General features: G+C 40.5%; 2 protein-coding genes across 13 annotated transcripts in view; both read left to right on the top strand.

Annotated features, from left to right (window-relative positions):
* Positions 1–6,407, top strand: part of PTGR2 (prostaglandin reductase 2) — a 34,905-nt gene extending 28,498 nt beyond the window's left edge. For 2 of the 4 annotated variants that reach the window (XM_032287912.1, XM_032287913.1), the window contains exons 6-10: positions 742–951; positions 1,705–1,826; positions 2,614–2,701; positions 3,777–3,816; positions 5,648–6,407. In XM_032287912.1, the coding sequence (XP_032143803.1) occupies positions 742–951; positions 1,705–1,826; positions 2,614–2,701; positions 3,777–3,816; positions 5,648–5,724 (537 nt within the window). In that variant the 3' untranslated portion in view covers positions 5,725–6,407. The remainder of the gene's footprint in view (positions 1–741; positions 952–1,704; positions 1,827–2,613; positions 2,702–3,776; positions 3,817–5,647) is intronic. The other 2 variants (XR_004271793.1, XM_032287914.1) reach the window with 2 other exon arrangements.
* A 1,430-nt stretch (positions 6,408–7,837) lies between these two features.
* Positions 7,838–18,156, top strand: part of ZNF410 (zinc finger protein 410) — a 46,989-nt gene continuing 36,670 nt past the window's right edge. For 2 of the 9 annotated variants that reach the window (XR_004271791.1, XR_004271792.1), the window contains exons 1-4: positions 7,838–8,605; positions 13,526–13,707; positions 14,980–15,115; positions 17,189–17,407. Coding sequence is in view for 7 of the 9 variants with exons in the window: in XM_032287910.1 (XP_032143801.1) it covers positions 13,675–13,707; positions 14,980–15,115; positions 17,189–17,407 (388 nt within the window). In the remaining 2 variants the exon portion in view is untranslated. Of the gene's footprint in view, positions 8,646–11,013; positions 11,168–13,525; positions 13,708–14,979; positions 15,116–17,188; positions 17,408–18,156 lie in introns of all 9 variants that reach the window. The other 7 variants (XM_032287904.1, XM_032287910.1, XM_032287908.1 and 4 more) reach the window with 7 other exon arrangements.

Below are 18,156 nucleotides of genomic sequence, written 5' to 3'. Positions count from 1 at the left end.
GAAATTTTATTTTTTTAATTTAATTATTATTTCTTCTTTGATTTTATATTTTTCAATGAGTACAAGCCAAAAATTGTGATATTTTAACATTTAAACTACAGATGGTCCCCAACTTATTATGATTCTACTTTACAATGACACAAAAGCCCTGTGCATTTAGTAGAAGCTGTACTTTGAATGTTGAATTTTGGTCTTTTCCCAGGCTAGTGATACCAGTATGACACTCTCTCGAGATGCTGGGCAGTAGCAACAAGCTGTAGCTCCTGGTCAGCCACGTGGTCATGAGGGTAACGAGTGTTACTCTATGGTGTACTGTGTTGCCAAATGAGTTTGCCCAGCCATAACTGTTCTAAGCATGTTTTAGGTAGGCTAGGCTAAGCTATGATGTTCAGTAGGTTAGGCATATTAAATGCCAAAAAAAAAAAAAAAGAAGAAATGAAACAAAGTCATATTAAATGCATTTTTTGTTTAGGATATTTTCAACTAACGATGTGTTTATTGGGATATATCCCCATCATATGTTAAGGAACATAAATCTAACTTCATTCAATTTTAATAATTTTTTTTAGGATGACATTGTCTGCCCTCAGTTATTTAATTTCAAATGAATTTTCATTAAAAGCAGCTTAACCTGACTTAAATTATAATGAACACTGTCATATACCTGTAATATCTTGTATACTTTTACAATTTTACATTTTGATGTGACAAAGCCATTTAATTTTCAAATTTCTCCCTTAGATTGGCCGTTTATTAGGTTGTTCCAGAGTGGTGGGAATTTGTGGAACACGTGAGAAATGCATCCTTTTGACCTCAGAACTGGGCTTTGATGCTGCAATTAATTATAAAAAAGAGAATGTGGCAGAACAGCTCCGTGAATCATGCCCAGCTGGAGTGGATGTTTATTTTGACAATGTCGGCGGTGACATCAGTGATACAGTGATAAGTCAGGTTGTTTGCTGATTTCTATTACAAATTTGAATACTGCATTTTATATGTTATGATATATTTTTACCTAATACTGAAAAAAAATTTATAAAATCGGAGGGATTATTGTGACATAATGTGATGATCAGTATTATATTTAAGTGATACAAAGGAGCTTACTGGTATCTACTTCCATTCACTTGCAGATTTGTACTATGAACTTCAATTTCAGTTATTTGCTACCAATATTGTATTTTTCACTTTTGGTTTATTTTTGTGAAAAATTACATTTGCATTGTTGAAATGGTGAAGTTCTGACCCCTAACTCACCACTGACCAACTCACAGCCATGGCCCCAGACCTTGTATAGAGAATGGGTTTCATAGACTGCATGTATTTATGTATATTTACTAACAATATTATAAAATATCAACATGAGGTATTAACATTACATAGTCCTTTGCTGCATGTAAAATTATTTACAGTTGATAATAAATTATTTAAATCTAAAAAAATACAGTTCTACCACTAATAAGGAGCAACAACTAATGTAATTCTTTTGCTGATTACCAAACATTTATTTGCCTCTATGTTCCTTTGGAATGTAATTATTTCAAACTACTTAAAATTCTTAAATACCTCTAACAGGTAAATCTTAAAAAAAAATTGAATTAGTTGACAAAAAAGGATGAATAGTCAAGGAGGCTTTCATTGTGGCAGCTATAAAATCAGTACACATACGAAAGGGATATTTTATCATCAGTTTTCTCCGTGCAGATGAATAAGAACAGCCACGTCATCCTGTGTGGTCAGATTTCTCAGTACAACAAAGATGTGCCTTATCCTCCCCCGCTATCCACTGCTATAGAGGCAATCCAGAAAGAAAGAAACATCACAAGGTGTGTTCTTCCCCTTTGCCCTTATTACCAGGTTCAAGGGGGTTTAAATATCATAGATGTGTATGAAATCTATTGTTCTTCATAGATACTTTTTCTTTATTAAATAAAACTTTAGGCTGGGTGAGGTGGCTCATGCCTATAATCCCAGCACTTTGGGAGGTCGATGAGGGTGGATCACCTGAGATCAGGAGTTCCAGATCAGCCTGGACAGTATGGTGAAATCCTGTCTCTACTAAAAATACAAAAATTACCCGGGCGTGGTAGTGCGTGCCTGTAGTCCCAGCTACTCAGGAAGCTGAGGCAGAAGAATTGCTTGAACCCAGGAGGTGGAGGTTGCAGTGAGCCAAGATCATGCCACTGCACTCCAGCCTGGGCAACAGAGCAAGATTCTTTCTCAAAAAAAAAAAAAAAAAGGGAACCTGTATCTGACCAGACTCAATGTGATTAAGTCCTTATACAGCTAGTGCTCAACTTACGACCACGATTGGTTCCGACAGACCGGTCGTAACACGATTTGGTCGTAAGTTGAGCAGAGATGGTAGTGCTGCCAGAAGCTGGTCCGCACTGTCGTACGCCCAGCTGGGCAACGTTTGCGCTGCCAGACGCGGAGCAGTCGTGGCTAGCGATTGTGGTCGTAAAGTCAAATGGTTGTAAGTTGCATAGGTTGTAAGTCGATCAATACCTGTATTTTAAGGATTAACAGATAGTAGAATTCTGGAATGATTTGATCTTGGAATACCACTCCTGTTATATTCTCTAATCATTATCCTTTTCCTCCTCATTGCAGGGAAAGATTTCTGTTGTTAAATTATAAAGACAAATTTGAGCCTGGCATTCTACAGCTGAGTCAGTGGTTTAAAGAAGGAAAGCTAAAGGTAGAACTTCTATTATTTATCAATATAATTCTTCCTGTTACTTGATATAATTTGGCGTGTTAAATGTACTATAGCAAACATATTAGTTTTATTATAAAACTTCCTACAAAAGTATACTGAATATTACAAATTAACTCTACCTCCCATGTGAGTATAGCCTCCTGATTAAGAAACTCTTGCTTATTATTCCCTTGAGCTAAAATTTTCTAGCCTTACTTTCCATAGATTATATTACAGAATCAATAGGTTTTCACCCAAATGTAAAATTGTTATGTTTATTAATTTAACAAATATTTATGGGATGTTACTCTGTGTTAGAACTGTGCTTTCTCAGGAATCATGTAAGCACCTCCCAATGCTTATACCATCATACTTTTTCCCTGGACATTCTAATATATCTCTTAATTGTTGATTGAAAATCAGGAGTTATTAATCTGGGGTTCAGACATACTGGTCTTGGCTATTTTTTTTTTGAGACAGAGTCTTGCTGTCTCACCCAGGCTGGAGTGCAGTGGTACAATCTCAGCTCACTGCAATCTCCACCTCCTGGGTTCAAGCGATTCTCCTGCCTCAGCCTGCTGAGTAGCTGAAAATACAGGCATGTGCCACTCGCTCAGCTAATTTTTGTATTTTTAGTAGCGATGGGGTTTCACCATGTTGGCCAGGCTGGTCTTGAACTCCTGACCTCAAGTGATCCACCCACCTCAGCCTCCCAAAGTGCTGGGATTACAGCCATGAGTCACTGCACCCACACTGGCCTAGGCTATTCTTGAAACCTGCAAATGATAGGCAAGGTTGTACCTTTGTGTGCTTCTGTACTTTTCTTTCTTTTTTTAAAGACAGTGTATAGCTTGTGATCTGTTACTAATTAAGGAGAGTATAATAATGGGAAAATAGGATATTACTTTTAAAAAAATCAATCGATAGGAAACTTTTCTGGGCCATCTACATGAAATAAAGAATATCTATTTTTAGACAGAAAGTGCTAAATAGTATTGCTGACTTTTTTAAGTATGGAAACTTATAGAAACACTGAAGTTCAAAGGCTATTAAATCTAGCTATTTTGATTTACAGATTAAAGAGACGGTAATAAATGGATTGGAAAACATGGGAGGTAAGATGAATGTAACTTATTTATTATATTCATGTGTTCAGCAGATAAAGTCTTTTTTTTAATTTTTGTCTATTTTAATTTTTTTTTTTTGAGATGGAGTCTTATGTCACCCAGGCTGGAGTGCAACGGTGCGCTTTTGGCTCACAGCAACCTCTGCTTCCTGGGTTCAAGCAATTCTCCTGCCTCAGCCTCCCAAGTAGCTGGGATTACAGGTGCGCACCACCACACCCGGCTAATTTTTGTATTTTTAAGTAGAGACGGGTTTCACCATGTTGGTTAGGCTGGTCTCAAACCCCTGACCCCATGATCCACCCACCTCAGCCTCCCAAAGTGCTGGGATTACAGGCATGAGCCACCTCGCCTGCTAAAGTCTTTTATCTTTTTTATTTTGAGACGGAGTCTTGGTCTGTCTTCCAGGCTGGAGTGCAGTGGTGTAATCTTGGCACACTGCAACCTTCACCTCCCAAGATCAATTGATTCTCCTGCCTCAGCCTCCCAAATAGCTGGGATTACAGTGCCTGGTTTATTTTTGTATTTTTAGTAGAGATGGGGTTTCACCATATTGGCCAGGCAGTTTGAACTCCTGAACTCAAGTAATTTGCCTGCCTCAGCCTCTCAAAAGTGCTAGGATTACAGGCATGAGCCACCGGGCCTGGCCAAAGTCCTTTATCTTTTAATACTACCTCTCTGGTGTTTTCTCGTTTTTCTTTTCTTTTCTTTCTTTTTTTTTTTTTTTTTAAAAGAAATAGTCTCGTTTCGCTGCCCAGCCTGGAGGGCAGTGGCATGATCATAGCTGACTGTAACTTATGAACCCCTGGTATCAAGCAATCCTCTCACCAAAGTAGCTAGGACTATGGGACTACAATTATCTGCCACCATGCCCAGCTTTTTTTTTTTTTTTTTTTTAATTTTCCATAGAAACCTCATCTCTACTAAAAATACAAAAAAATTAGCTGGGCGTGGTGGCATGCACCTATAGTCCCAGCTACTGGGGAGGCTGAGGCAGGAGAATCACTTGAACCTGGGAGGCAGAGGTTGCAGTGAGCCAAGATTGCGCCACTGCACTCTAGCCTGGTGACAGAGTGAGACTCCGTCTCAAAAACAGGACAAAAAAAAAAACAACAAGTTCTCATTATTGCCCAGGGAACTCCTGGCCTAAAGTGATCCTCCTGCCTCGGCCTCCCAAAATGCTGGAATTTACAGGTGTGAGTGCCTGGCCATTTTTTTTTATTTTTGAGACAGGGTCATGCTTTGTCACCCGGGCTAGAGTGCTGTAGTGCAATCATGGCTCACTGCAGCCTCTACCTCCCAGGCTCAGGCGATGCTCCCACCTCAGCTCCCCAAGACGCTGGGACTACAGGCACACACCACCAATCCTGGCTGATTTTTGTATTTTTATTAGAGATGGGGTTTCACCATATGGGCCAGGTTGGTCACAAACTCCTGACCTCAAGTATCTGCCCACTTTGGCTTCCCAAAGTGCTGCGATTACAGTTAGGAGGCACCATGCTTGCCCTTCACTGACCTGTTATTCCCATATTTTTTTTTGGCTCTAGTCTTCAGACACTGTAAAGAATGATCATTGATGTACATACCAATTAGATACCAATTAAATATTTCCAGTATGGGCAAAAGTTCTTTGAGATGTTAATTGGGTTAGTTTGTGTATAACTTTTTACTTAAGATTTCTTTTCATGACAGTTTTCTTCTGTGATAAATATTCAAAATAATTGAAGAAGTTACTGAAACTAATTGTATGTGTTGTACCTTCTGGAAACAAGTGTGATAGTGACATTTATCTTTTCAGATAACCTACTTTCTCTTTTTCCAGCTGCATTCCAGTCCATGATGACAGGAGGTAACATTGGAAAGCAGATAGTTTGCATTTCAGAGGAAATCTCTTTGTAATCACTGCAAATGTCATCAAGGCAATCACAGATTTCTTTTCCATTTTGCGTATTTTCAAAGATACCTTAAAAAATCCTTAGGACATACATAGCCCTTGATTTAAATGTGATCATAGGTGTTATTTTTAGTGGCCACAGGGGATTCGATATACTCATTAATGAATCATACATGTTTTTAAAAATTAATAACTTTTTAAAAAATAGAATGCTTGAGAGGTACTTAGTAAAGATTTGTTAAACTAGAAACGTTTTACATGATCTGATACAACCATTAATGACTCTTACACAATGTTTTTTAAAATTCATGTTTAGTAATAACTTTTATTAAAATAGATTGCTTTAAAAAATAGAATGAGAATGCTTGAGAAGCACTTAGTAAAGATTTGTTGAACTAGAAATGTTTTACATGATTCTTAAATTGAAACTTGGTGTAAGAATAGAATTGAGATGGCCTTTTCTTCACATTGTAGACAGAAAAGGCTTAACAGTATGACGTGTACGTAGGGACTGGGAGCAGGACTGGGGGTTTCAGAGCTTGTGGAAGTTTTGGGGATAGGAGACCAGCAGCTTGGGGCTGAGAGTAGTATGGGAAGATAAATAACTGAGGTTGATAGATTTACTCCAGAGGATGATCTCTTTGTATTTTGCCAAATAATTTATAGCCTAAAAACTCAATATATATTGAGAAAAGTGTTTGTTTATTTTATGTTAGCAGGCACATACTGTCAAATAGTTGTAAAGATTGAGAGCACAAATAGATGTAAATATCACTTGGAGTTTTAGGTGATTAAAAAGATTGATGGCAGGGTGCAATGGCTCATGCTTCAAATCCTAGCACTTTGGGAGGCAGAGGCAGGTGGAGTTCGAGACCAGCCTGGCCAACATGGTGAAACCCTGTCTCTAAAAATACAAAAATTAGCTGGGCGTGGTGGTGGGTGCCTGTAATCCCAGCTACTCAGGAGGCTAGGGCTGGAGAATCGTTTGAACCTGGGAGGCGGAGGTTGCAGTGAGATGAGATTGGGCCATTGCACTCCAGACTGGACAACAAGAGTGAAACTCCGTCTCAAAAAACAAAAACAGATTGACAACAAAGCTTCAGAAAATGACAGGACTGGGCAAATTAACAAATGTTTGTAAACACGAATGTTTAGAACCTACTGATGTACCTCAGTAAGAGTTTATTAATTGTAATCAATCCTCGCAGAACAGTAAAACTGAAGATTTTTTCTGAATGTTTTGGCTTATGATTGTCTACACCCTGCCAATATAATTTTGTATGCAACATTTGTAATAAGTAGATTCAAATTGTGTTGGTAATCAGCTTCTCCAGTTTACTTGAGTGGCCTTGTTAACTTTTCCTGGACCATTTCATATCCTGAGGGGGTTTCATCTTTTCTCTGTATGTTAACTAACTCCCAAATCTCCATCTGTATTTCTGACCTGTTTCTTGAGCACTGGACCTTCACCTGCAACCTCCAAGTAAATATCCTCAACTCTGGATTGGCACCTTACAGAGTGCTTTTTTGTTTTTGAGAGGGTCTCGCTCTGTCGCCCAGGCTGGAGTGCAGTGGTGCGATCTCAGCTCACTGGAACCTCCGTTTCCCCGGTTTAAGCGATTCTCCTGCCTCAGCCTCCCAGGTCGCTAGGATTACAAGCGCGTGCTACCAGGCCTGGCTAAATTTTTTGTATTTTTAGATCGTGCCACCACGCCTGGCTAAATTTTTTGCATTTTTAGTAGAGACGGGGTTTCACCGTCTTAGCCAGGATGGTCCCCAACCTCAAGTGATCCGCCCGCCTCGGCCTCCCAAAGTGCTGGGATTACAGGCGTGAGCCACCGCGCCTAGCCTACTCTGCTTTTCTAAAGACGAATTATCTTCCTCGGAAACATTTCTCCTTTATTTTAAATCACCATTAGTAATTTGTGCACCCAAACTTGTCATCAAGGCTTATCTTTAACCTTGAAAATGATTTTTTTGAGACGCAGTTCCGCTCTTGTTGCCCAGGCTGGAGTGCCATGGTGTGATCTCGGCTCACCGCAACCTCCGCCTCTCGGGTTCAAGCGATTCTCCTGCTTCAGCCTCCCGAGTAGCTGGGATTACAGGCATGTGCCACCACGCCCGGCTAGAAATGCTTTTTTAAAGAGAACTCCTTTAATTCCCACGGCTGCAACGTTAGTTGAGTCTCTCATTCTTCGCACGCAAATATTTAAATCTAAGTAATTTAAAGAAGTCAGTCAAACTCATAAAGCTTTAACAAGCAGTGGCTTCCAGCCTGGAAGCCAACTGTTCAAGCCCCTAATTGGGACATCCAGGAGCTCTTTACACCCTAATTACAACTCGGAACCCAGACTCACTGCATATCCCGTCCCGTATATAATGCAAAACTTGATTCTGCAAGTTCCTTTCTCGGGCGGTGAAACTTCGAGGTCCTCTCCATGGAGACCTCTGATAAATGCTTAAGTAGTGATCTTTTCTTTCTCGTTTGCATCCATTGCAACGCCTCCGCTGATGGGAAAAACTACTCCCTCCGCTACTGCGGGGAGGGAGTGACGTCACAGAATTAGCTGACCTGTTTTTTCGGGCTTCGGGGACCTAGAAGCCCCGAAGGCCGAGAGTGAATGAGTGGGATGGGGGAGGCTGAGGCTCCTCCTGTCAGGGGCTGAGCCCTGCATCGTGGGCCTGGGCAGGGAGCAGCCTTGACGTCCGGGCCCGGAGCGGTGCGGCTGCCAGCCGACCCTGCGGCGAGAGAGTGGGTGTGTGCGTGGGGAGTCGGCCAAACTTCCTGTCCCGCGCTCGAGCTGCTTCCGGCGGGAGCCGGAAGACGCTGTGTGTGGACGGAATTCGGGACCGACTGACGGCCTGCCGGCTGCCCGGAACTAGAAGGTGAGCTCCGAGGTGGGCCCGGCCACACCTGCTCCGCTAGGTAGTACCGTTGAGGGCGGGAGCCAGTACCGGCTACTTGGGGGCTGGGGCCGCGTTCGCCCCGGGAGAAGATGGGGAAATCGCCGCCTTTGGGCATCCTTCCCGGATCTGGCGGGCTCGGGAACGGCTAGTCTGAAGCCCTGCGGCTTCGGCCCTTCCCTTCGCGGGTTTTTAGGGGCGATGTTCCAGCTCCTTTGCTTGGTTTTGGGGGCAGGGACATGGGAACAGTCTGTCCTGAGAAAGCCGGAGTCAGCGAGTCCCCGGGGCGGGGACTCTCGGACTACACCCGCAGTCGGGGCCTGCCTACGGACCTTGGGGCCTTATTACTAAGGCCTTTGTGGTTGGGGGTAGAGGATGCCAGGAGGCCCTCCCCTGAATGTTTCAGTCCAGAGCTATTCTCTCCTTTCATACCACACTTACTTCTGGGTCTGGAAGAGGGACAGCTGCCTACTTGGCTGGGCTGGGCTGGGCTGCTGGTTTCTCCTTTGCCTGTCAATTGGGGGAGTAGGGGAGAGAGTGCGGGTTGTGAGTGTTTACAGCCTTTATGCATTTCGCGTCAAATTTATCTTCGGAAGTTTCTCAAGATAATCCAGTTTATTAAAAGTTAATCCCACTTGCTCATGAGGCTTGGAAATGCATTTAGGCACCATTTGGAAGTTAAATATTGTTAACTTGGGACTTAAGAATTAGTACTTAGGTTGGCACAAAGGTCAACGCAGCATATTTGCAAGAAATAAAAGAAACATTGGGAAATAAAGTCGGGCATTTTGTTAGGAAGTGAGAAATTGCACTTTGTGTTATCTTAGTGTGGTGCAGAGTAAAAGACAACTAAAGTAGCAGTCAGAAGTTAGGTTGTAGTTTTTTACGTTTTGCATCTAAATAGATGTCTAATTTTTGGCAAGTTACTTAATCTCTAACTCTGGGGAGTTTTTCTGTATAAACGAAGGGGATTACCCTTAGGGTTATGATAATTATTCTGAGGCACTGAACTTTGAATAGGAATGACAAGCATTTCTGTTTTAGAAAGGGGAGTTTTAAAGGCGGGTGACCAGTTAGAAGTCAGTTTTAATAGTGTAGTAGGAAGTTATTGAGAAACCCAAACAGGGCATTACATAGGGAATAGAGAATCACGAGAATTATTTTAAAATGGAGAATGAGAGAGATTTAAAGACCTAGAATTTGCAACTGAGTGGGAGGAAGATTGGGCGATCATTGAAACAGATAATACAAGAAGAAGAACAGGTTTGGTAAGATAATAATCTGGATTTTGGACATTGTTAGGTTTGAGATGCTGTTGGATATACATGTGGAGATACCTAGCAAGCAGAAATGAAGGTTTGGAGTTCAGAAGAGAGGACTAGAGAAAAATGTAGTTATCATTTGTAGTGTCATTCACTCATTATACAAATATTTATTTAGTACCTACCAGGTGCTTACTGGGAAGCTTGTATGGAAGCCTTTAAGCTCATAGTAAACACATTAGAAGTGGGAAGTGACTGGTATTGGGCACAGGATTTCCTTGTGGGGTGATGAAATGTAAAATTGATCGTGGTTTTGGTTGCACAACCCTGAATAAACTAAAGATATTTTAATTGTACTCTTAAAATGGGTCAATAGTATGGTATGTGAATTATATCTTAGTGAAACTAATTTTTAAAAAAGATTTACATTGCAGTTTTGGAAATCTGTTGAGTAAGGAATTGGGAATAGGAATATTTAATTGCATATTTGCCCTTACACCTGTAGCTAATGTACATGGTACGTTGTTGCTGTGTTAAAGATGAGATCCCCACGATACACTTGGTAAGATACTGAGTGCTCTAGTACAGATTCTTTTGAATTCAGTTGTGTATCTTAATGCATCCTGCTATGTTCTATTTTATTCATATTGTACACATACAGATCATAAACTTGGGCACCAAAATTGTATGGCAGTTCTTAGTTATAATATGAATACCCACTTTGAGAAACTGCTTATATTAATTTTTAAAGATTACTGAAGCAAAAACCCTGAAATAAAAAGATGTCTTAGATATAAGGGACAGTAAATAGTTGTCTGGTTCCTTAGAGATTTTACAATCCTGGAATCTCAAAGTTGGAGAAACCTTAAGAATGACTTAAACAACAAACATATGGTAATTTCTTGGCTTGTTAAGACAAACTGGAATTGGGGAAGAGGAATTCTTGTTTTTTTTTGAGAGTCTCCCTTTGTTACCCAAGCTGCAGTACGGTGGCACGATTGCTGCTCAGTGCAGCCTCGATCTCCTGGGCTAAAGCGATCCTCCTACTCAGCCTCCCGAGTAGCTAGGACCACAGGCATGTGCCACCATGAGAAGCTAATTGGAAATTTTTTGTTATTGTTGAAATAGGGTCTCACTGTGTTACCTAGTTTGGGAAGAGGAATTCTTAAGCCATGGAGATTCAAGATCAAACCTAGACTATATAGTAATCACTATTCAAGCCAGTGATTCCTGTGTACCTGCTCTGTGGGTGGGAGTCCTGGCTTTGCAACTTAATAACTTAGTAATTAAGTAATATACTGAGCCTTGGTTCCTTCCTCACTAAGTAAAGGGATGGATAAATCATATGAAGCTGTTGCAGTGCTTGAATAAGAAAAATGTGTGTGGAAGGAAAAGTCAGGGATTTATGATACTTCATGTGGGAAACTTGAAAGGAGCATTTCCATTTATATCTTGTAAATGGTTACTTCTTTACAATGAAAAATGAGGATTTCAGGCAGCTAGAAGGAGAGAGGGAGGAACCAACAGGAAAAAAAAAAAAAAAAAACATTTATTCAGGTACTTCTTTTTTTTTGAGACGGAGTCTTGCTTTGTCGCCCAGGCTGGAGTGCAGTGATGTGATCTCAGCTCACTGCAACCTCCATCTCCCGAATTCAAGTGATTCTCCTGCCTCAGCTTCCTGAGTAGCTGGGATTACAGGCACCTGCCACGTGCCTGGCTAATTTTTGTATTATTAGCAGAAACAGTTTTGTCATATTAACCAGACTGGTCTCAAACTCCTGACCTCAGGTGATCTTCCTACCTCGGCTTCCCAAAGTGTTAGGATTACAGGCGTGAGCCACTGCGCCTGGCCTAAGTGCCCTCTTGATTGAAAATATACCCATCCTGGATACAGTTTACACTGTATAATTATTTATAATAGTGCTCCCAATTTTAGCAACAATTGTTTCAAATAAAATGGACTCACACTCCAAAATCCTGAAAAGAAACTAAGCTTTAAGAAAGTAAGAATTTAAATTATAGGGAGTCTCTGGGCACAGTAGCTCATACCTGTAATTCCAGCACTTTGGGAGCCAGAGGTAGGCGGATCACCTGAGGTTGGGAGTTCGAGACCAGCCTGACCAACATGGTGAAACCCCATGTCTACTAAAAATACAAAATTAGCTGGGCCTGGTGGTGCAAGCCTGTAATCCCCGCTACTTGGGAGGCTGGGGCCAGAGATTTGCTTGAGCCCAGGAGGCGGAGGTTGCTGTGAACCAAGACCATGCTACTGTACTCCAACCTAGGCAACAAGAGTGAAACTCTGACCCAAAATAAATAAATAAATAAAATAAATTATAAGGAGAGAACAGCTGCATCAGGGTCCCGAGAATACTGTATTTGGGAAAGACTCTTCAAATTTCAACTACTTCTTTAATGTAATTTTTAGAATTATCAAAACAATATGGTTGCCTTTTAGAAAAGTTAGAAAATTAAGAAAAGAAAATTAAGTCACACCAGCGTACCACACAGTGTAGCTACTGTCATAGCTATATGAATCCCCTTTTACTTTTTCTGATGCTTATTATAACTAGTTTTAGTAATAGCAAGTGTATAGTTTTGTATTTTATTTTTATAATCTTTTTTGAGACTGAGTCTTGCTCTGTCAACCAGGCTGGAGTGCAGTGGCATGATCTCAGCTCACTGCAACCTCTGCCTCCCGGGTTCAACTGATTCTCCTGCCTTAGCCTCCAGAGTAGCTGGGATTACAGGCGCATGCCACCACGTCCAGCTAATTTTTGTTTTTAGTAGAGACGGGTTTCACCATGTTGGTCAGGCTGGTCTCAAACTCCTAACCTAAGGTGATTCACCGGCCTTGGTCTCCCAAAGTGTTGGGCTGGGATCCACTGCGCCTGGCCTTATTTTTATAGTTTAACATGTCAGTCATCTGCTGTTGCATTGTCTTCATAGCGTTTGTTTGTTTTTTGAGATGGAGTCTCACTCTGTCGCCCAGGCTGGAGTGTGATGGTTCGATCTTGGCTCACTGCAGCCTTCACCTCCTGAGTTCAAGGGATTCTCCTGCCTCAGCCTCTTGAGTAGCTGGGATTACAGGTGCCTGCCACCATGCCCAGCTACTTTTTGTATTTTTAGTAGAGATGGGTTTTCACCATGTTGGCTAGGCTGGTCTTGAACGCCTGACCTAAAGTGATCCACCTGCTTCAGCCTACCAAAGTGCTGGGATTACAGGTGTAAGCCACCATGCCCAACCATTCATAGCATATTTTGAAGTGACAGTGCTGTATTTCATCAACCATTCCCTAATTGGGGTGTGTGTGTGTATATACACGTACATACATGCATGCATTGCTTCCAGTTTATTATTACATAGGATAAGATGGACATCTTTGGACATAGTTATATCCATATTTAAGATAGTTTCTTAGAATAGATTATTACAGGTTGAAATACTGCATCAAAGCATAATATTTTTATGGGTTTTGATGCCTGTTGAGCTTGTTGTATTTTAAAACAAGTGTTTTGGTTTGAATTCTTTATTTGCTTGCTTGTTGTGATTTTTTGGATATGTGAAGAAGTGCCTTTATGTAGCTGTGTTTTCCCACTGCTCTTAATGCCCCCTCTCTCTTTTTTACCCCTATTCTAGGTTAAATTGATTACCTACCTAGTACAACATCTTACAGGAAGAGCATAGTATTTCCTAGAGGAATATGAACATAACAGGAAGGTATCATTGGCTCTGAATTAAATTTGAACTTGTCCCCTGAATAGCTACAGGTTTTGGAAGCTGAATCAATGTTATCAGATGAGTTAGAATCCAAACCAGAGGTGAGCCCAGTCAGCTTGTTTCCTTTTCTTTTGGTGGGCTGTATTTCAAAGTTTATTTTTAGTTTAGGGGTCAGCAAACGTTTTCTTTAATGGGCCAGATAATAAATATGTTAGGTTTTATAAGCTATATGGTTTTGATTGTTGCTAAGTATTTTTTCAAAGATTTAAAAATTATATTTTTATCTTTTGTGATTGTTTTTATATTTGTTTTTCAGTATATGTAAAATCGTTATGCATTTAGATAATTATGTGATAAAATCTTATAAATAAAAATATGTTTATATGTAAGTATATATTTCCATAAATATAAGATATATGTGATGAATAGGTGTATACATATATAAATATTTACTACCACAAATTCTTTTTATTTTATATATATCTGTAAGTATTTTCTTTCTAAATGTGATTAGGGGATTTAAACATTTTTTGTTGTTCCCTTTTCTTATTTAAATTTAGCACTTCTGTGTTGCAGAGTGGTTACTGATTTTAGAATCAGATTACTTAAATTTGAGGACTGCGATTGTGCCTAACTAGTCATGTGACCTTAGACAAGTCACGTAATGTCTTCCATTTGATTCCTCAGCTCTAAAATACACCTTAAATCTTACTGTGTTAATGCGATGATTGAATGAGCCAGTACACAGAAAAGTGCTTTGTAAAATGTAATCAATATGATGCAGTTGCTTTTTTTAAGTCATTATTTTAAAATATAATTATTTTTTATCATTTCTCTATTTGACGGTGGCAGACGTTAACTTAATCACAGTGAAGTGTCACTTAGCAATAGAGATACATGCTGAGAAATATGACATTAGGTGATTTCATTATTATGCAAACATGTTAGAGTATACTTACACAAACCTGGATGATTTAGCCTGCTACACTTCTAGGCCGCAAACCTATACAACATGTTACTGTACTGAATACTGTGGGCAATTGAAACACAGTGGTAAACATTTGTGTATCTAAACATATCTAAGCATGGAAAAAGTACGGTAAAAATAGGGTATTACAGTCTTAGGGGACCATCATCCTATATGTAGCCTGTTAACGGAAATGTCATTATACAGCACATGACTTTATATAACAGCCATTCTCTAGAAAGAGAACTTGGTAAAATAACTTTAGATATTATGTTGTTTAGTTTTTCTTTGAATATGGATGAGAGACTAGTGAACAGTCTTAATTATACTACCTTTTGGTAAATTCAGAGGTTTAGATACTTTTCTAACAACATGTATTTCTCAGTGTTGTCTTTTTTCCCCCTAGCTCCTGGTACAGTTTGTTCAGAATACGTCCATCCCACTGGGACAGGGGCTAGTAGAATCAGAAGCTAAAGATATTACTTGTTTGTCCCTCCTTCCCGTGACTGAAACCTCAGAATGCAGTCGGCTAATGTTACCAGGTAAAAATTAAGATCACTAGAAGAGATAGGATAAAGAAGTCTTAAGAACTTAGCCTACTCTATGTTACTGGTGTAATGAATATATCACTTAATAACTGACTGGTAAAAATTAGGAGTCATGGAGAAAAAGCAACCATGAAATCATTAGTGCATTGGTAGTTTAAGCCATAGGAACATAGATGATCACCCAGAGAGTGTGAGAATGGGGAAAAAAAAGGCCAAGACAAAACTGTGGAACTTATATTTAAGGTACAGGGTAGGGCAGGAGAACCTGTAAAGGAGGGAAGAAACAAAGATTAGAGTAATTATGGCCAGGCACAGTGGCTCATGCCTGTAATCCCAGCACTTTGGGAGGCTGAGGCAGGAGGATTGCTTGAGCCCAGGAGATTGAGACCAGCCTGGGCAACATGGCAAGACCTCGTCTCTACAAAAAATTAGAAATTAGCTGGGCATGGTAGTGTGCGCCTATAGTCCTAGCTGCTTAGGAAGCTGAGGTGGGAAGATTACTTGAGCCCAGGAGTTTGAGGCTACAGTAAGCCATGATTGTGCCACTGTACTCCATCCTGAGTGGACAGAGCAAGACACTGTCTAAAAAAAATAGTAATAATAAATTTTATATATGTATATATATATATATATATGCAATGAATAATTAAGGAAATGAAAAAAGAACAGCATGTCCATCTTCCCTTAGAATAACTGTTATCATAAAGATGGAAGATAACAAGTGTTGACGAAGATATGGAGAAAAGGGAACGTTTGTACACTGTTAGTGGGAATGTAAGTTAGTCCAGCCATTGTGGAAACCATATGGAAGTTCCTCAGAAAACTAAAAACAGAGCTACCATATGACCCTGCAATCTCATTTGTAGGTATATATCCAAAGGAATTGAAGTAAGTTAAAGATGTCTATGCTTACTTGTTAGTTGCAGCATTATTCACAATAACCAAGATATGGAATCAGCTTTAGTGTTCATCAACTGATAAATGGATTTAAAAAAAAAGTACATTTGCTGGGCCTGGTGGCTCGTGCCTGTAGTCCCAGCTACTCGGGAGGCTGAGGTGGGAGGATCGCTTGAGCTCAGGAGTTCTGGGCTGTAGTGCGCCATGCCGATCGGGTGTCTACACTAAGTTTGGCATCAATATGGTGACCTCCTGGGAGTGGGGGACCACCAGGTTGCCTAAGGAGGGGTGAACCAGCCCAGGTCGGAAATGGAGCAGGTAAAAACTCCCTTGCTGATCAGTAGTGGCATCATGCCTGTGAATAGCCACGGCATTCCAGCCTGGGCAACATAATGAGACCCTGTCTCTAGGAAAAAAAAAAAAAAGTACATTCACCTTTTCCATGTTTTAGTTTTAATTTTGATTTAAAGTATTTTAGACATACAAATATAGATATAAATGAAAACCCAAATACTTGCCTCCCAGGTCATAAAACACAGTATTACAGGCTGGTTGTATGCCTATAGTCCCAGTACTTTGGGAGGCCGAGGCGGGTGGATCACTTCAGGTCAGGAGTTCGAGACCAGCCTGGCTGGTGAAACCCTGTCTCTACTAAAAGTACAAAAGTTAGCCAGGCATGGTGGCATAGAAAAAATACCACAGCCTGAGAAACAGCCAGAGGTTAAAAGGTAATGGCAAAAACTGCAATAGCTTTTGTACCAACCTAACATAAAAGTTAAGGAGAGAGAACTCTCTCCAAGAAAAATAAAATGTAGATCTTATTCTTGAGTTAGTATTCATTGTATAGCTATATTTTTCAGGAAAAAGTACTGATTTCTGGCCTCAAAAAGGACTAAATTCTGTAATGTCCTAATGTGAATGGTTGGTTATTCACCAACCATTACTGCCAAGTGACAGAGGATTCTGTTCCTCACTTTTTGGCTGACTGCCTTTAGAACTTAAAGCCATCTCTCTGTTCTTCTGCGAGACAAAGTTTTTATTTGTATAATGAGAATGCTGTCTACTCCTATAACAATGTTAGCTTCCAAGAGATGTTGGGTGCTGTGTATCAAAATGGTGAGCTCCTGAAAATAGGTGCTACATAAAGCTGTGGTATTTTCCCTTTACTAGATGATACGACAAATCATTCCAACTCCTCCAAGGAGGTCCCTTCCTCAGCTGTTTTGAGAAGCCTTCGGGTGAATGTTGGTCCAGACGGAGAGGAGACGAGGGCTCAAACTGTACAGAAATCTCCGGAGTTTTTATCCACTTCAGAGTCTTCTAGCTTGTTGCAAGATCTACAGCCAAGTGATAACACTTCTTTTATTCTTCTGAACCTAACAAGAGCAGGTATTCTTTGCCTTTTTTGAGTTCTCATGCCTAAGAAAAAAATTAGGGATGGGGCATATTTAACTTAGTCAGACTTAAAATAGAAAGAAGCTTTATTATTTTATTATTTTGGAGAATTGCTTTGTCTGGTGACCACTTGAATCTGTAGAGGGAGAGGGAGGAATCTAGTATGACTCTATGACTCATATCTTGTTTAGGAAATTAGGTAGTGCCATTTACTGAGATAGCACAGGAAGAACAGGCTTGGGGGGAAGTGATTATTTCCAATTTGTGCCTATTTATGTTGAGATTTTGGAGGGACATTCAGGAGGACGTGTTCTTTTAGGGAGTTAGAAACAGGAATCCAGAGTTCTAGAAAGGTCAGTTCTGGTGCTTATCAGCATTCAGGAAATGTGTGAAACAATGAGCATGGACTCTTTGATTCAAGAAAGTCTGAAGCATAAACAGAAAAGAAGGCAAGTCTGGGACCCAGAAAAAAAAACATTTAAGGGGCCGGGCGCGGTGGCTCAAGCCTGTAATCCCAGCACTTTGGGAGGCCGAGGCGGGTGGATCACGAGGTCAAGAGATCGAGACCATCCTGGTCAACACGGTGAAACCCCCTCTCTACTAAAAATACAAAACATTAGCTGGGCATGGTGGCGCGTGCCTGTAATCCCAGCTACTTAGGAAGCTGAGGCAGGAGAATTGCCTGAACCCAGGAGGCGGAGGTTGCGGTGAGCCGAGATCGTGCCATTGCACTCCAGCCTGGG

This window comes from Sapajus apella, unplaced genomic scaffold (assembly GCF_009761245.1).
Source record: "Sapajus apella isolate SASKATOON/1434 unplaced genomic scaffold, GSC_monkey_1.0 scaffold20, whole genome shotgun sequence".
NCBI lineage: Eukaryota > Metazoa > Chordata > Mammalia > Primates > Cebidae > Sapajus > Sapajus apella.
Note: the sequence above shows the minus strand (reverse complement) of the source record. Positions and strands in the feature narration are given on the sequence as shown.